Source organism: Equus caballus, chromosome 12 (genome assembly GCF_041296265.1).
Source record: "Equus caballus isolate H_3958 breed thoroughbred chromosome 12, TB-T2T, whole genome shotgun sequence".
In the NCBI taxonomy this organism is placed as follows: Eukaryota; Metazoa; Chordata; class Mammalia; order Perissodactyla; family Equidae; genus Equus; species Equus caballus.
In genome coordinates, this window is record NC_091695.1 from 11,946,487 (window position 1) to 11,959,476 (window position 12,990).

At 52.7% G+C, this 12,990-nt stretch overlaps 1 protein-coding gene across 1 annotated transcript; it reads right to left on the reverse strand.

Moving 5' to 3' along the window:
* Positions 1 to 1,237: 1,237 nt before the first annotated feature.
* On the reverse strand, positions 1,238 to 11,557 carry RAPSN (receptor associated protein of the synapse). The gene is made up of 8 exons (XM_014729455.3): positions 11,139 to 11,557; positions 10,220 to 10,558; positions 4,503 to 4,661; positions 3,846 to 3,944; positions 3,645 to 3,767; positions 3,098 to 3,151; positions 1,942 to 2,141; positions 1,238 to 1,517 (listed from the first exon to the last, which is right to left on the reverse strand). Exons 1-8 carry the CDS (start codon positions 11,328 to 11,330, stop codon positions 1,445 to 1,447), a joined length of 1,239 nt encoding a protein of 412 aa, XP_014584941.2. The 5' UTR covers positions 11,331 to 11,557; the 3' UTR covers positions 1,238 to 1,444.
* Between the last annotated feature and the right edge of the window lie 1,433 nt (positions 11,558 to 12,990).

Genomic DNA, 12,990 nt, shown 5'->3' on the forward strand with positions numbered 1-12,990 from the left:
CGATTTGGTCTCTGACACTCTGCACTGGGCCGAGCCATGCCCACCACCACCATGTGGATGCCTGCCTCACTTTGCTCAGGCCCCACCTCCGCATGCTAGGCCTTTCTCCTCCAGGGTGTCCTCAGCACCCTGCTCTGGCCCTGACACACGGCACCAGGCTGCCCTGTGCATAGACACTCTCCTTGCCCTGTTCACGTTCCAGCTCCCAGACTGCTCATCTGCATGGATATCCTCCTCACCTTGCTTGGCTCCAACACGCAGCACCAAGCCTCACCCTCATATGAACTCCTTTCTCACCCTACTTGGTCCCTGACACTCCAGGATGAGAAACCCATATTTGAGGATGCCTTTCTCTCTCCACGCAACCCCTACCTCCCCGCACTGGGGCTTCCCCTGTGTGGACAGATCCCACCTGCTTGGGCTCCAACACCCCACAGCAGGCCAACCCTCCCCATGGATGTCTGTCCTGCTTTGTCCCACCTGATGGTCTCAGGACTGAAGAGAAGGGAAGGGGATGAAGATGAGGAAGAAGGACGCTGCTCTATTCTTTATTGTTCCAAAGCACTTATCGCTTTTGTGTCAGTCTGCTGGTTTTTGCCATAAAAAATACCATAGTCTGGGGGGCTTAAACAACAGAAATTTATTTCCTCTCAGTTCTGGTGGCTGGGAAGTCCAAGATCAAGGTGCCAGAAAATTCGGTTTCTGGTGAGGCCTCTCTTCCCGGCTTGCGGGTGGCTGCCCTCTTGCTGTGTCCTCACACAATCTGTTCTCTGTGCAGCGCGGAGAGAGAGAGAAAGCTCTCTGGTGTCTCTTCCTCTTCTTATAGGGACACCAGTCCTAACGGATGAGGGCCCCACCCTAATGACCTCCTTCAGTCTTAATTACCTCCCTAAGGGCCCCATCTCCTAACTTAGTTACATGGGGGGCCAGGGCTCCAACATCTGAATTTGGGGGACCAATTCAGTCCATCGCATCTTTCTAACTTTCCACGTTGCTTGTTTATCACGTTTACTGTTTATCGCATCCTTCTCCCCACTCCTGCACGTCAGCAGCTCCTCACAGGCGGGGATGTTTGTCTCTGGCTCACTGTGGCACCCCACGAACCTGGAAGGGCAGCTGGAGACACTCAGACATGTGTGCAGAGGGACGTGTGTGTCTGAGGAAGCTCACGCGAGGAGCCTTGCTCCCACACTCCCCCCACCCTCAGACCTTGGGAGGGAAAGTCAGAATCATTGGGACCAGGTACAAACGGTTTATTTTCCTATAAAGAGCAAAGTACGAAGAGGCGAGAGAGGGCAACTGGGCCTCGAGGGGTGCCAGCGGGGAGTCCCTGGCAGCTGCCCCAGGAGTAAACGGTCGTCGAGGCAGGGAGGGCAGGGGTCTCCAGGGTGACGGTGGAGAAGGAGCAGGGAGGCGAGGCCGAAGCCCAAGACTGCTGAGGGCGTCACACAAAGCCAGGCTTCATGGACGAGCGGCGGCAGTTGGGGCAGCTCCGTGTCCCGTTGTTCTGCAGGCACCTTAGGAGGCAAAGGGCCCTGTCCACTCACAGAGCCCGTCTTGCCCCCCTGGGCCCTCTCTCCTCCCCTCCCCTCCCCTCTGTGGGGGCTGGGAAGGCATCAAGGGAGGGGGTCAGGCCCCTGCTGGCCCCTCGCACTCTGCCCAGGGGGCTTCCAGGGCAGAGCCTGGGCGGGGAGTCAGGAGGTGGGGATGGAGGCAGGCCTGGCCCTGGGCGTCTGAACCCCAAGACCCTTGAGAGGCCTCTCTGAACTCTCTTTGGGGAGAAGAAGAAGACTGGCTTCCTCTACATGGGAAGCCCTTAGGATGCGCTTGGGACGCACAAAGCGCCAAGTGTCTGCTGTTAGCGTGACTTGTGTGATTGGGCCCTAGGGTGCCCCCAAGAGGCCCCGTGTGCCCCCTGCCCGCCGCGGGGAGCCCCCTCACCGGAGGTGGAAGATGTGGGAGCAGGGCAGGGCCTGCAGCCGGCTGTTCCTCTCGCCTATGGACTCGCCGCACAGGCCGCAGTAGAGCTCGCTCTCCTCCACGCACTCGTGGAAGCGCACGACGTGCGCACGCAGCTCCCGCTGCAGCCCCTTGCTGCGGTAGATGCTCTCGCTCAGGCAGTGCAGCTTGAGCTGGCTCAGCTGGGCCCGTGGGGACAGACCAAGTCAGTGCTGTGAGCAGCTGTCCCACTTCCCTCCTGTCTCCGCAGGGCCACCGGGCAATCAGCACACATGGGGTCCAGGGCTGGCCGTGTTCCTGCCTTGCTGGTGGACCTAGGAAAAACATCCTGCCCTCTCTGGGCCTTGGTTTCCCTCCATGCAGAATGAGGGGGTGGGGGAGGCAAGTGGTCCTTACCCCTAGAACCAGCTGGGGACCCCACGATTTTGAGGAATTTTATTGACCAAACTTGCTGTGTTGACTCCCTAAGAATTAATTTGCTTTCCTGTTTTTGGTAATTAAATGCACACAACCGCTTAGCATTTCTGATCAGCCCAAGATACTTGGTGAACCCAAGTGGCTAGAATCCAGCCAAAGGCACATCTGTTTGGCATTTTAGTTGGACTGTGCACCTGATACCAGAGAAACGCATATCTTCCAGAAGACTTTGAGAAACACTGAATCTATTTTCAACACTTAAAGTTTGGATATGATTATTAAATTTGGAGAGGTGTATATCTTTGGAGTTAAGACAGACCAGTTTCCATGTGTGGGACCTTGAGTGCCTCTTTGAGCCTCGCTTTCGTCATCTGCAAAGTGGGGCTCCCTGGACCCGCCTTGTAGGGAGATACTGAGGACCGGAAGCGGTCCCTGGAGAGCCCTGTGGTGCCCAGCTCTCAGGGAGTGGAGGCCACTGTTGGGAGCATTCATGAAGCCCCTGAGGAACTCTGATATCCTTTGAGCTATGGATCTCTTGCCCTGCCCTCCGAAGTGCCCTCTGGGTGGGAGAGAAGCAGCTGTGTGCTGGGGATGGCCGGGGCGGCTCCTGGAGATCACGAAGGGCTCAGGGCCTGAGAGGGCCCAGTGGGGCTGTCTCCCCAACCCAAGACCCCACCCTTGGGTCTTGACTCCAGACTCACAAGACAGAATCAGGTCTGACCTTGTTCCCCACCTCCTCGGCCAGGTCCTGGGCTCTCTCGATGGCATCCAGAGCCTGGAAGGCGAGCACAGGGCAGAGCTGTCTGATAGAGGCCTTGGCTCATAGGAAAGGAAGGGGTGGGGGGTGGGGGCGGGTCTGGGGAGGGTGACGGGGCTGGGCAGCTGCCCTGTGAGTAAAGGTAGCAGGGAGACTGGGGCACAGTCACAAGAGCTGTGAGGGCAAGTTACCTCCTGCCTCAGTTTACTCAGATACAGACTGGGAAGACTATTCTTGTGTCGCGGGGTGTTGTGAAATCCCAGGAAGCAGTTAGAGCATCCTGAGTTCAAACCCCAGCTCTGGTCCTTTACTAGCTGTGTGACTGGGCAAGTCCTGGGCCTTTTCTGAGCCTGGAAAATGACTTGGAATGTTCTGGTCTCATGGGATTGGGGTGAGGCTGATGTTAGACAAAGGTCTGACAGAGTTCTCGCCCACAGATTGTTGGCTGAGCTCCAGGCCCCACATGGGAGCCCTGGGGAGAGCTGGGGCTGTAGGCAAGGGCCCCCCTCACCTTGTCCAGTGCCTTCCTGGCCACCCAGCATTTGGCCACGCCCAGCAGCACCTGCACCTGCCCCAGGCGGTTTCCGATCTCGGTCATGATGCTCATGGCGGAGTCGTACCTGGGGAAGGCCGTCTGCACAGCCAGGTCGGGGGTGGAGTCAGGGTGGGCCCGGCCTGCACACACCCCCACCCCGCCTCTCAGTGACCTCACCTCCAGGTCCCCACGGCTCCGGTGGATGTCAGCAAAGCAGAGCAGGCAGAGGGCCTGTAGTGGCCGGTCCCCGTGCTGCAGTGCAATCTTCATAGACTCCTGCGAGGGAGGCCGGTCACGCAGGCCCACTCGTCTGCCCCCACCACTGGGGCGCCCTCCCCCAGTGGGCCCCTCTGACGGGCAGGCCTGGGATCACCAACAGCCTCAGAGCCCGATACGCTTCTCATGGTGCTTGGGCCCCAGGCACTGAAGCACTGAGGCCTCACAGTGCCCAATGAAGTGGAAACTGAAGCTCAGAGAGCAGAAGTGACTTGGTCAAGGTCGCCTGGCTCGTATGTGGCAAAGCTGGGATTTGAACCCTGGTCAGTGGAACTCCAGAGAGTTGCTCTCTTCCTATTAAAGTGCCCCACAGATGGTGCAAGGGGGTGCAGAGGGAAGCCCCCTCCCCTGAGAATGGACTGGAAGGGAGTGAGGTTTGGTGCAGTGGGGAGGGCAGAACAGATGCAGCCGTCAGAGGCTCAGCTATAGAGGGGCTGGGCCGGGGCAAGCCCTGGGGCGCTCAGTGGGCTGACTGGGAAGAGGAGCCCCTGCTGCCCCAGGTCCCAGAGCCTGGCCCACACCGCCACCTTCCACCTGCCCCCTTCCCTGCTGCCCCACCTCGCAACACTCCATGGCACTGCCCAGGTGGCCCAGCAGGCGATAGGCTACGGCCATGTGGTACTGGCTCATGGCCCGGTACTTGAGGCTCCAGCCTTTGCCGTAGTCATTGACGAGCTCCGCGGCCTTGCAGGGGAAGAAGAGAGCTTTCTCGTAGTCCTGCAGGGGACACAGGGAGGGGGCGGGATGGGAGGGCACTGTGAGTGGCAGAAGCTGCCCCTAAGTCGAGGGCTCCAGGGCCTGCCTTCTCCAGCAGCCAGGGGCCCACAGTTCCCCTCTGGGTATCCAGGGAGAGAGTGATCCAGGCAGAGGGAACAGCCAGTGCAACAGCGTGGGCTCCGTGGACACAGGGATTTTCATCTGGTTTGCCGAGTATCCCAAGAGCCTAGTACAGTGCTGGCACTTAGTAGATACACAGTAAATATCTGTTGAATGAATGAATGAGAAAGCAAGACAGCTGGCGTCTCTTCTCAGTCAGTCCCAGTGGGGCCCCTCAGCTTCAGAGACACACAGAGAGGCAGGATGTCAGTGCACCCCGCAAACTAGAGTTTGCCCCCTGGCCCCCAGCAACAGCTGCTCAGTGAAGGCTCAGGAACTGATTGCCGGTGCAGTCAGCTCAGAACATCAGGACAGACTCTGAGGCAATGAAATCATTCTCTCAGCCTTTCTATCTCCTCAAACCTCCAAATGCCTTCTCTACCTGCCCATGATGAGCCGACGACCTCGTCTTCCACGCCATTGCAGAGACAGAAGAAGATCAGAGAGGAGCTTCTTTATCTATCTCACCCATCGGTCCCGCAGATCTGTCCCCACCCCACCTCCCCCTGATACTCTGGCGGAGGGCTCCCTGCTCCTCTCAAATGTGAGCCCTCCACGGGGGCTCTGAACAAATCTCCCCATTCCCAATTCCCCGTCTCTGTCTCCTGAATCAGTCCCCTCCACATTTCTCACCTCATTTAAAAAATAAAAACAAAAATCAAAAACCTTTAGATTGCATACGCCCTTCAGCTACAGTCCCATTTCTCTGTTCTTTCTCATGGAAAACCTATCTGATCTTCCACTTCATATCTAACAAACATCCCTGAGCTAATATGAGCAAAAGAGAACTCTCAGTAACCCCAGAAAACATGGTTTGTAACATACTTTGTTATGTAATTTTTTTTTTTTTGGTGAGGAAGATTGGCTCTGAGCTAACACCTCTATTTTTGAATGTGGGATGCTGCCACAGCATGGCTTGATGAGCGGTGTGTAGATTCACACCCAGGATCTGAACTCTCGAACCCTAGGCCGCCAAAGCAGAGTGTGCGAACTTAACCACTGTGCCACCAGGCTGGCCCATTTGTTATGTATTTTTTAATTTGAAGCTGTGTAAACATTTTACAGGTTTAAAAAATTAAATTAAAATTTAAAAACTTTAAAAATAGAAAATGGTGGGCCGGCCCCATGGCCAAGTGGTTAAGTTCACACGCTCCACTTCTGTGGCCCAGGGTTTCGCCAGTTCAAATTCTGGGCACAGACATGGCACTGCTCATCAAGCCATGCTAAGGTGGTGTCCCACATGCCACAACTAGAAGGACCCACAACCAAAAATATACAACTGTGCACCAGCGGGCTTTGGGGAGAAAAAGGAAAAATAAAATCTTAAAAAAAAAAAAACGAAATAAGTGACCCTAACTGCATATCATTATATTAATATTATATTGTAATTAGTTATTATATATTATAATAAACTATGTTATATTATACTATATTGTTATATGTAATATTATAATATAATGTAAATTAATATAATATTATTCAATGTATTATATTATATATAATACATATTATATATAATATAATATATTGTGTTCATATAATCACACAGAAAAAAAATTATTTCAAATGACCCTAGAGCATATACTTGGACAGTTTATCCATAGTGGAATATATTATAAAGACAAAGAATGGCAAAAATATCTTAAACTTCCTTCAGAAGTCTCTTTGAGAAATATTGGTGTTGTCTTTTGAAAGTATTTTATTTTGTAGGATAAAGTAAATATTTAATTATGTTGTTAGAAACCAAGATTTTCAGTCTAAGAGAAAAGAGAATCAGGTTTAAAATAAATTAAGGAAAATCCAGACACATTCTATTTGAATTGGAAATAGCAATAGAAACTTCAGTTGTCCTGGTAACTGAAAAGATTTGGAAGCAATGACAGGGGCTGGCCCCATGGCCGAGTGGTCAAGCCATGCTGAGGCGGCATCCCACATGCCACAAGTAGAAGGACCCACAACTAAAAATATACAGCTATGTACCAGGGGGCTTTGAGGAGAAGAAGAACAACAACAACAAAAAAAGATTGGCAACAGATGTTAGCACAGGTGCCAATCTTAAAAATAAAAAAATAAAAGAAAAAAGAAGCAATGACAACCCAGTGGCCATGAGCACCCTGAGAGCTGGCATTTGGTCTTTATTTTTTTATTTTTTATTTTTTTTTAAAGATTGGCACCTGAGCTAACAAATGTTGCCAATCTTTTTTTTTTCCTGCTTTTTTTTTTTCCCCCAAAGCCCCCTAGTACATAGTTGTATATTTTAATTGTGGGTCCTTCTAGCTGTGGGATGTGGGACGCTGCCTCAACATGGCCTAACCAGCGGTGCCATGTCAGCGCCCAGGATCCGAACCCTGGACCGCCGGAAGTGGAGCGCGAGAACTTAACCACTCGGCCACCAGGGGCCGGCCCACAGCATTTGGTCTTTAAATACCGTTTCCCACTATAAAGAACCCGGAGAAATGGCTGATTCTAGGTCTGGGGCAGGGAATATACAAAGTGACCCTGGGAGAGTTTATTGTGCCAGAAAACAAGAAAGTTTTCAAGGACTAAATGAAGTCTTGTCAAAAGGACACAGGAAGCCCGCCCGGTGGCTCATCAGTTAAGTGCGCACATTCCGCTTTGGCAGCCTGGGGTTCGCAGGTTCAGATCCTGGGTGCGGACATGGCACTGCTTGGCATGCCATGCTGTGGTAGGCGTCCCACATATAAAGCAGAGGAAGATGGGCACGGATGTTAGCTCAGGGCCAGTCTTCCTCAGCAAAAAGAGGAGGATTGGTAGCAGATGTTAGCTCAGGGCTGATCTTCCTAAAGAAATAAATAAAAATAAATTAAAAATTAATAAGAAATGGGGCTGGCCCCGTGGCCGAGTGGTTAAGTTTGCGCGCTCCGCTGCAGGCGGCCCAGTGTTTCGTTGGTTCGAATCCTGGGTGCAGACATGGCACTGCTCATCAAACCACGCTGAGGCAGCGTCCCACATGCCACAACTAGAAGGACCCACAACGAAGAATATACAACTATGTACCGGGGGCTTTGGGGAGAAAAAGGAAAAATAAAATCTTTAAAAAAAAAAATCAAAAAGAAAAGGACACAGGAACCATATCAAAGGGAATTTCACGGGCTAAAGTGAAGATAATATAAGCATCAAAACGAAGAATGATTGCGATTAACTGAAAAACACTAAATATAAAAAAAATCCACGATTTCATAATGATACTCCAAAAAGAGAAGGCAAAACAAACCAGTGTGGCCACTGAAGGCAGTTATTACATCAACGCCTTCTTCTGAAAAGGGGTAATTAAGGGAAGGAGAAAATATTTATTCTGCCTTTCTTTTAGGACCTGTGTTTCAGAATAAGCAACTGGCCCCAGCTGATGAGGGAAAGTTCTTCCTTATAGAAAAATCCAAGTTGATAATTGTAGAAGGAATGCTAGAAAGTGGAAATCGCCATTTCATTAGAATTGAAACAAAAGAATTGATTTAGGCCACAAACACCACGGATGCTGAAACCCTAAGAGAAAACGTTGCAGAACTGCAGATTCACAGGGTGCCAAAGTGTCCCCATACAAATTAACCTGCTGGTAGTGAAAGGAAAAATGCAAACCCTAAGACGGAGGCACCAGGTTGCCCCTCCCTCAACTATCTGATATGACGTCATATGAAGAACACAGCATCACTTATACAGTATTCTTCCCAAAAATGTGTAACCTCAGTCTTACCAAGTCATTATTTAAGTTCCAGCTCATAGGAAGTAAAGGAGATAAAGGAACAAGTTACGTGATTCCTCGAGGAAGCAGTGAGACAATGCGACGGAACATTCTAGAAGGCAATTACTGTGGCTTCTTCAATAAATCATGGAAAATAAAGAGCAGGGTAGGGATTTTCTATTGAGAGGGACTTAAGAGACATAATAACCACTGCAATGTGTGACTCTTGTTTGTGTTCCAATTCAAACAAGCAGAGGGTAAAGGCATATTTTCAGGGTAAGTAGAGAAATTTAAGAGATAATTGCTCATGTTGCGATTATGTAAGAAAGTGTCCTTATATAAGAAAATGTCCCCTTTTTTTGTTCTCCCAGAGTTGCATACTAATTTACTTTGGGGTAAAATATCCTGATGTCTATAATTTTACATCACAACACTCCAGTTAAAAATATTTAAGTCAAATATAGCAAAATATTAAGAATGGTTAAATCTAAGTGGGGGGGATATGGGGATTCATTAGATTATTCTCTCTACTTTCCTGATGGTTAATTTTCTTTATAAAAATAAAAAAGGTTTTAAAACGCCCCTACCCCTCTCCAGTCCTATTGCATCTCACTAACGTCTTCTCCATACATCTAGTTGCTGAAAAATAATCCTCAGTGTCATCCCGGAGGACTCACTTCCTCACACCCCAGCCCTGATCCATCAGCATCAACACACTCATTGGCCCCAGGATTTATTAAGCATCTACTATGTGCCAGGCATTAACATCCCCCATGGGCCAAGCGCAGCCTGGATACCTAGGGGGAAAGAGAACGGGTGCTCAGGACCAGAGGCCTGCGGTCACTGGCCCCATCCGTTCGTTCACAGTCTGCCTTCCCCCCTCCCCCTACCTCTCTGATCCCCCCCACCTCTTCTCACGCACCTGCTGCAGCCATGCTGGCCTCCATCCTTCTTGGAACGTGCCAGCTATGCTCCCCCCAGGGCAGAGCTTTGTTTTAGCTGTTCCCTCTTTTTTGCTCTTTTGTTAGATTTCTGCATGGCTCACCTTCCCATCTCCTTCAAGTCCTCGGACGTCACCTGTAGGAGGCCTTCCGACCACCCTGTTTGAAATTGCAACACCCTATCCTCAGCACCTCCCACCCTCTTTAATTGCTTCCCTTTCTCCTAAGCACTTTCTAGCACGCTCTATAAGTGACTTACTGATTGTGTTTATTTGTCATTCTCCCCCAAGTAGAATGCAAGCCTTCTGAGGCCAGGGACTTTGCTATTGTTTTCACTGATTGCACCCCAGGCCAACAGTGCCTGGGATCTAGTAGATGCTCAATAAATAGAGGATGACTGAATCCTTTCAACCATGCTGTAAGGTGGGTCCTATTCTCCCTCATTTTATAGATATACCTAGCAAGGTTCAGAGAGGACAGGTGAGGTGTCCAAGATCACACAGCAAACCCACGGCAGTGCAGGTTCACTGCCTGTCCTCACACAGGAGCCTCCTATTCCCCTAGGAAATCAGACAGATCAAGGTTTGAATTCTGGCTCTGCCCTTCCTGGCTAATTCGTCTTTTCCCTCTCAGACTCTTGTCCGCCTCGTCCCTGCCTGAATGGAGGACTGAACGAAGTAACACAACAGGGAGGGTGGCTCGAGAGAGGCTCTCGGGGAGCTGAGCCCTCCACCCCCGCCCCTGGGGCCCGGGCCCACCTTGACCTGGGCATAGAAGCTGCCCAGGCTGCAGCAGACGCGGCACTCGAGCATGGTGTCGTCGTTGTTGTGGGCATAGCGCAGGGCTTTCTCGAAGCTCTCCAGGGCCTTCTGGAAGAGGCTGAGGCCCAGGAAGGCATTGCCCATGCTCAGGCTGACCTGGCCTCCGAGCTGGGCACCCGCCCTGGTGCCAGGCAGGCCGAGGCAGGTCTTGCAGTAGGAGATGGTCTTGTGGAACTCGCACAGCTTCTCGTTGCTGCGTGCCAGGTTCAGATAGCTCTCCAGGAGGAAGTTGGCGTCCTCCAGCTCCCGGGCCGTGTCGATCTGCACTACAGCAAACTGCCCACCGGGGTGGGGAGCGGGTGGCTGTCAGCCTGCACTCTGAGCCTCGGATCCGAGCCTCCAACCCTCCATCTGGGCCTCAGACCCTGAGCTTCCACCTCCAGCCTCAAATGCATCCTCTCCTCCCCATCCATAGACTAGAAGCTTCAGCTGGGAGCTTCCGTCCATCTCCCAGGCTCGGACCCATCGCTCACCTGTCCACCCCGAGCCTAGATCTGCTGTCTCCATCATCCACCTACCCCCAGCCTTAAATCTGGAGCTGGCGCACCCCAGGCTCAGACTCGGAACCCCCAAAAGGAAGGCTGGAACCTAGACTCCGAGAGCCGGCCTTGAGCCCCTCCGAACTCTGTGAGGACCTCAGTCTCAGAGCCTCAGGCACTGAAGCTCAAGGCCACAGGCCCAAATCCGAAGCCAAGACCCAGCATCTAGGACCCAAGGCCTCAGATGTGGACTCAGAGTCCCTGGCCCCCAGCTTGGGAGACACATCGGAGCCTCAGGAGGCGGGAGGGGGGCCGCGAAGCCTGGGAGAAATCCAGCCTGGCCCCACGCTCCCGTGTCTGCCACCGGGTGTCCCCACCTTCAGCATCTCCTTGTAGCGGCCCATCTCCGAGTGGGCCGTGACCAGGCAGCCCAGCACGCGAAAGCGCCCCACGAGGTCCGAGCTCTTCTCCAGCACCTTTATCCACACCTGCAGCGCCTTCTCTGTCTGGTTAGACTGGTACAGCTGGAGCCCCTTCTCGATCTGCTGCTTTGTCTGGTCCTGCCCCATCCTTCGAGCCCTGCACCCCACACAGAGAGACCCTGGTGGCTCCGTGTCTCTAGGCACTCATAGCGGGGGGACCCACGGTGCCAGCGGCCCACTGAGCCCCGCCAAGGATAGCAGCTCTGGGCAGGAGCCGAGCAGGGCCTGGATGGAGAGCGGGCGCCACCCTGGGAACAAAGCTGGTTCGGCCCCTGTCCGCAGCTGTCCCTGCCAGTTGGGGCCACGTGGCCACTGAGGAATGTCAGCCACAAGGTCACGCGGGCCTCTGCCATACAAATCCCCAGGCTGGGAGGTGGCTTCCCAGGGGTGCAGGCACCCTGCCCCCTGGGCACCCCCTCGGTGTCTCTTTGGCACCTCTGACACCGATCCTGACCCCCTGGCAGGGCAGGCCCTCTCTGCAGCCTTGCCAAGGAGCCGCCTCCCGGGATGGGCTGAGAGCTGGAAGGAGCAGGGACGAGGCTGGGTACACAGGCATCAGGGAGGCTGGGGCAGGAGCCCAGCCTGAGCCGTGCCTCTCCCGTCACAACCTTCCCCCCCCAGACCCACTCTTCCCCCAGGTCTTGTTCCTGTGATTCACCCGGCGCAGAGCTCACTTATCCGTGCACGTGCCCACGCCATTCCCAACATCTCATCCAAACTCACAGCATGACCCAAGCTAAGTCACTCACCTCCCTGGGCCTCAGTTTACTCATCTGTAAAAATTAGGATAACAACAGGCTAATAAACTCTAACTCACAGGGTTGTTATGAGGCAACAGAGTGCAGGGGGTAATGGTGTGGACATTGGAGCCCGGCTGCGGGTTCAGATTCTGACTCCACCGCTTGGCTGTATGGGCAGTGTGACCCTGGGCAAGACAGTAATGGTACCCACCTCACTGGATTGGTAGGAGAACTAAATGACTTACGAGTGGACAAGGACTTAGGACAGCGCCTGGCACACAGGAAACACTGTGGTGATGAGCCAGAGGTTATCCCGCGCTGAGTCCATCTGCTCCTTGGCGAACTGCCCACCAGGGACAGAAGTTGGCCCTTGAAGGTTTAAAAAGTGTCCCAATTCCAATCCTAAATCCCAGTTTGGAAGTGTCCCGAATAATGAGCTTCAAGGCCTGACGTGTGGAGAGGGGCAAAGTCTTATGCAGGAAGCAGACATTTGAAGTTCTGGGATCCTGGGGTTGAGAGAGAGGCCCTCATAACAGGGCCCCTGCCAACCCCACCAGCTGGTCTCACCCCATACTTCTCCCTCTCTGCAAACCAGGCTCCTCCTTGTCCTGGGGCAAAGATCATCCTTTCAGAGTGGACAGCGATTTCTAGTGCCTTCACATATTTGAGCATTGATGACCACTAATTCCAGAACATTTTCATCACCTCGAAAGAAGCCCTGTACTGATTAGCAGTCACTCCCCATTCCTCCTGGGTTACGGGCTGAATTGAGGGCCCCCCCGATTCATCTCTTGAAGTCTTAGCCCCCAGAACCTCAGAATGTGACTCATTTGGAGATATCATCTTTAAAGAAGAAAAATGAGGTCCCTGGAGTGGGCCCGAATCCAGTAAGACTAGAGTTTTAGGAGATTAGGACAGACACACAGAGGGAAGACCATGTGAAGACGCAGGAAGGAGACGCCGTCTACAAGCCAAGGGGAGAGGCCTCACAAGAAACCACGCCTTCC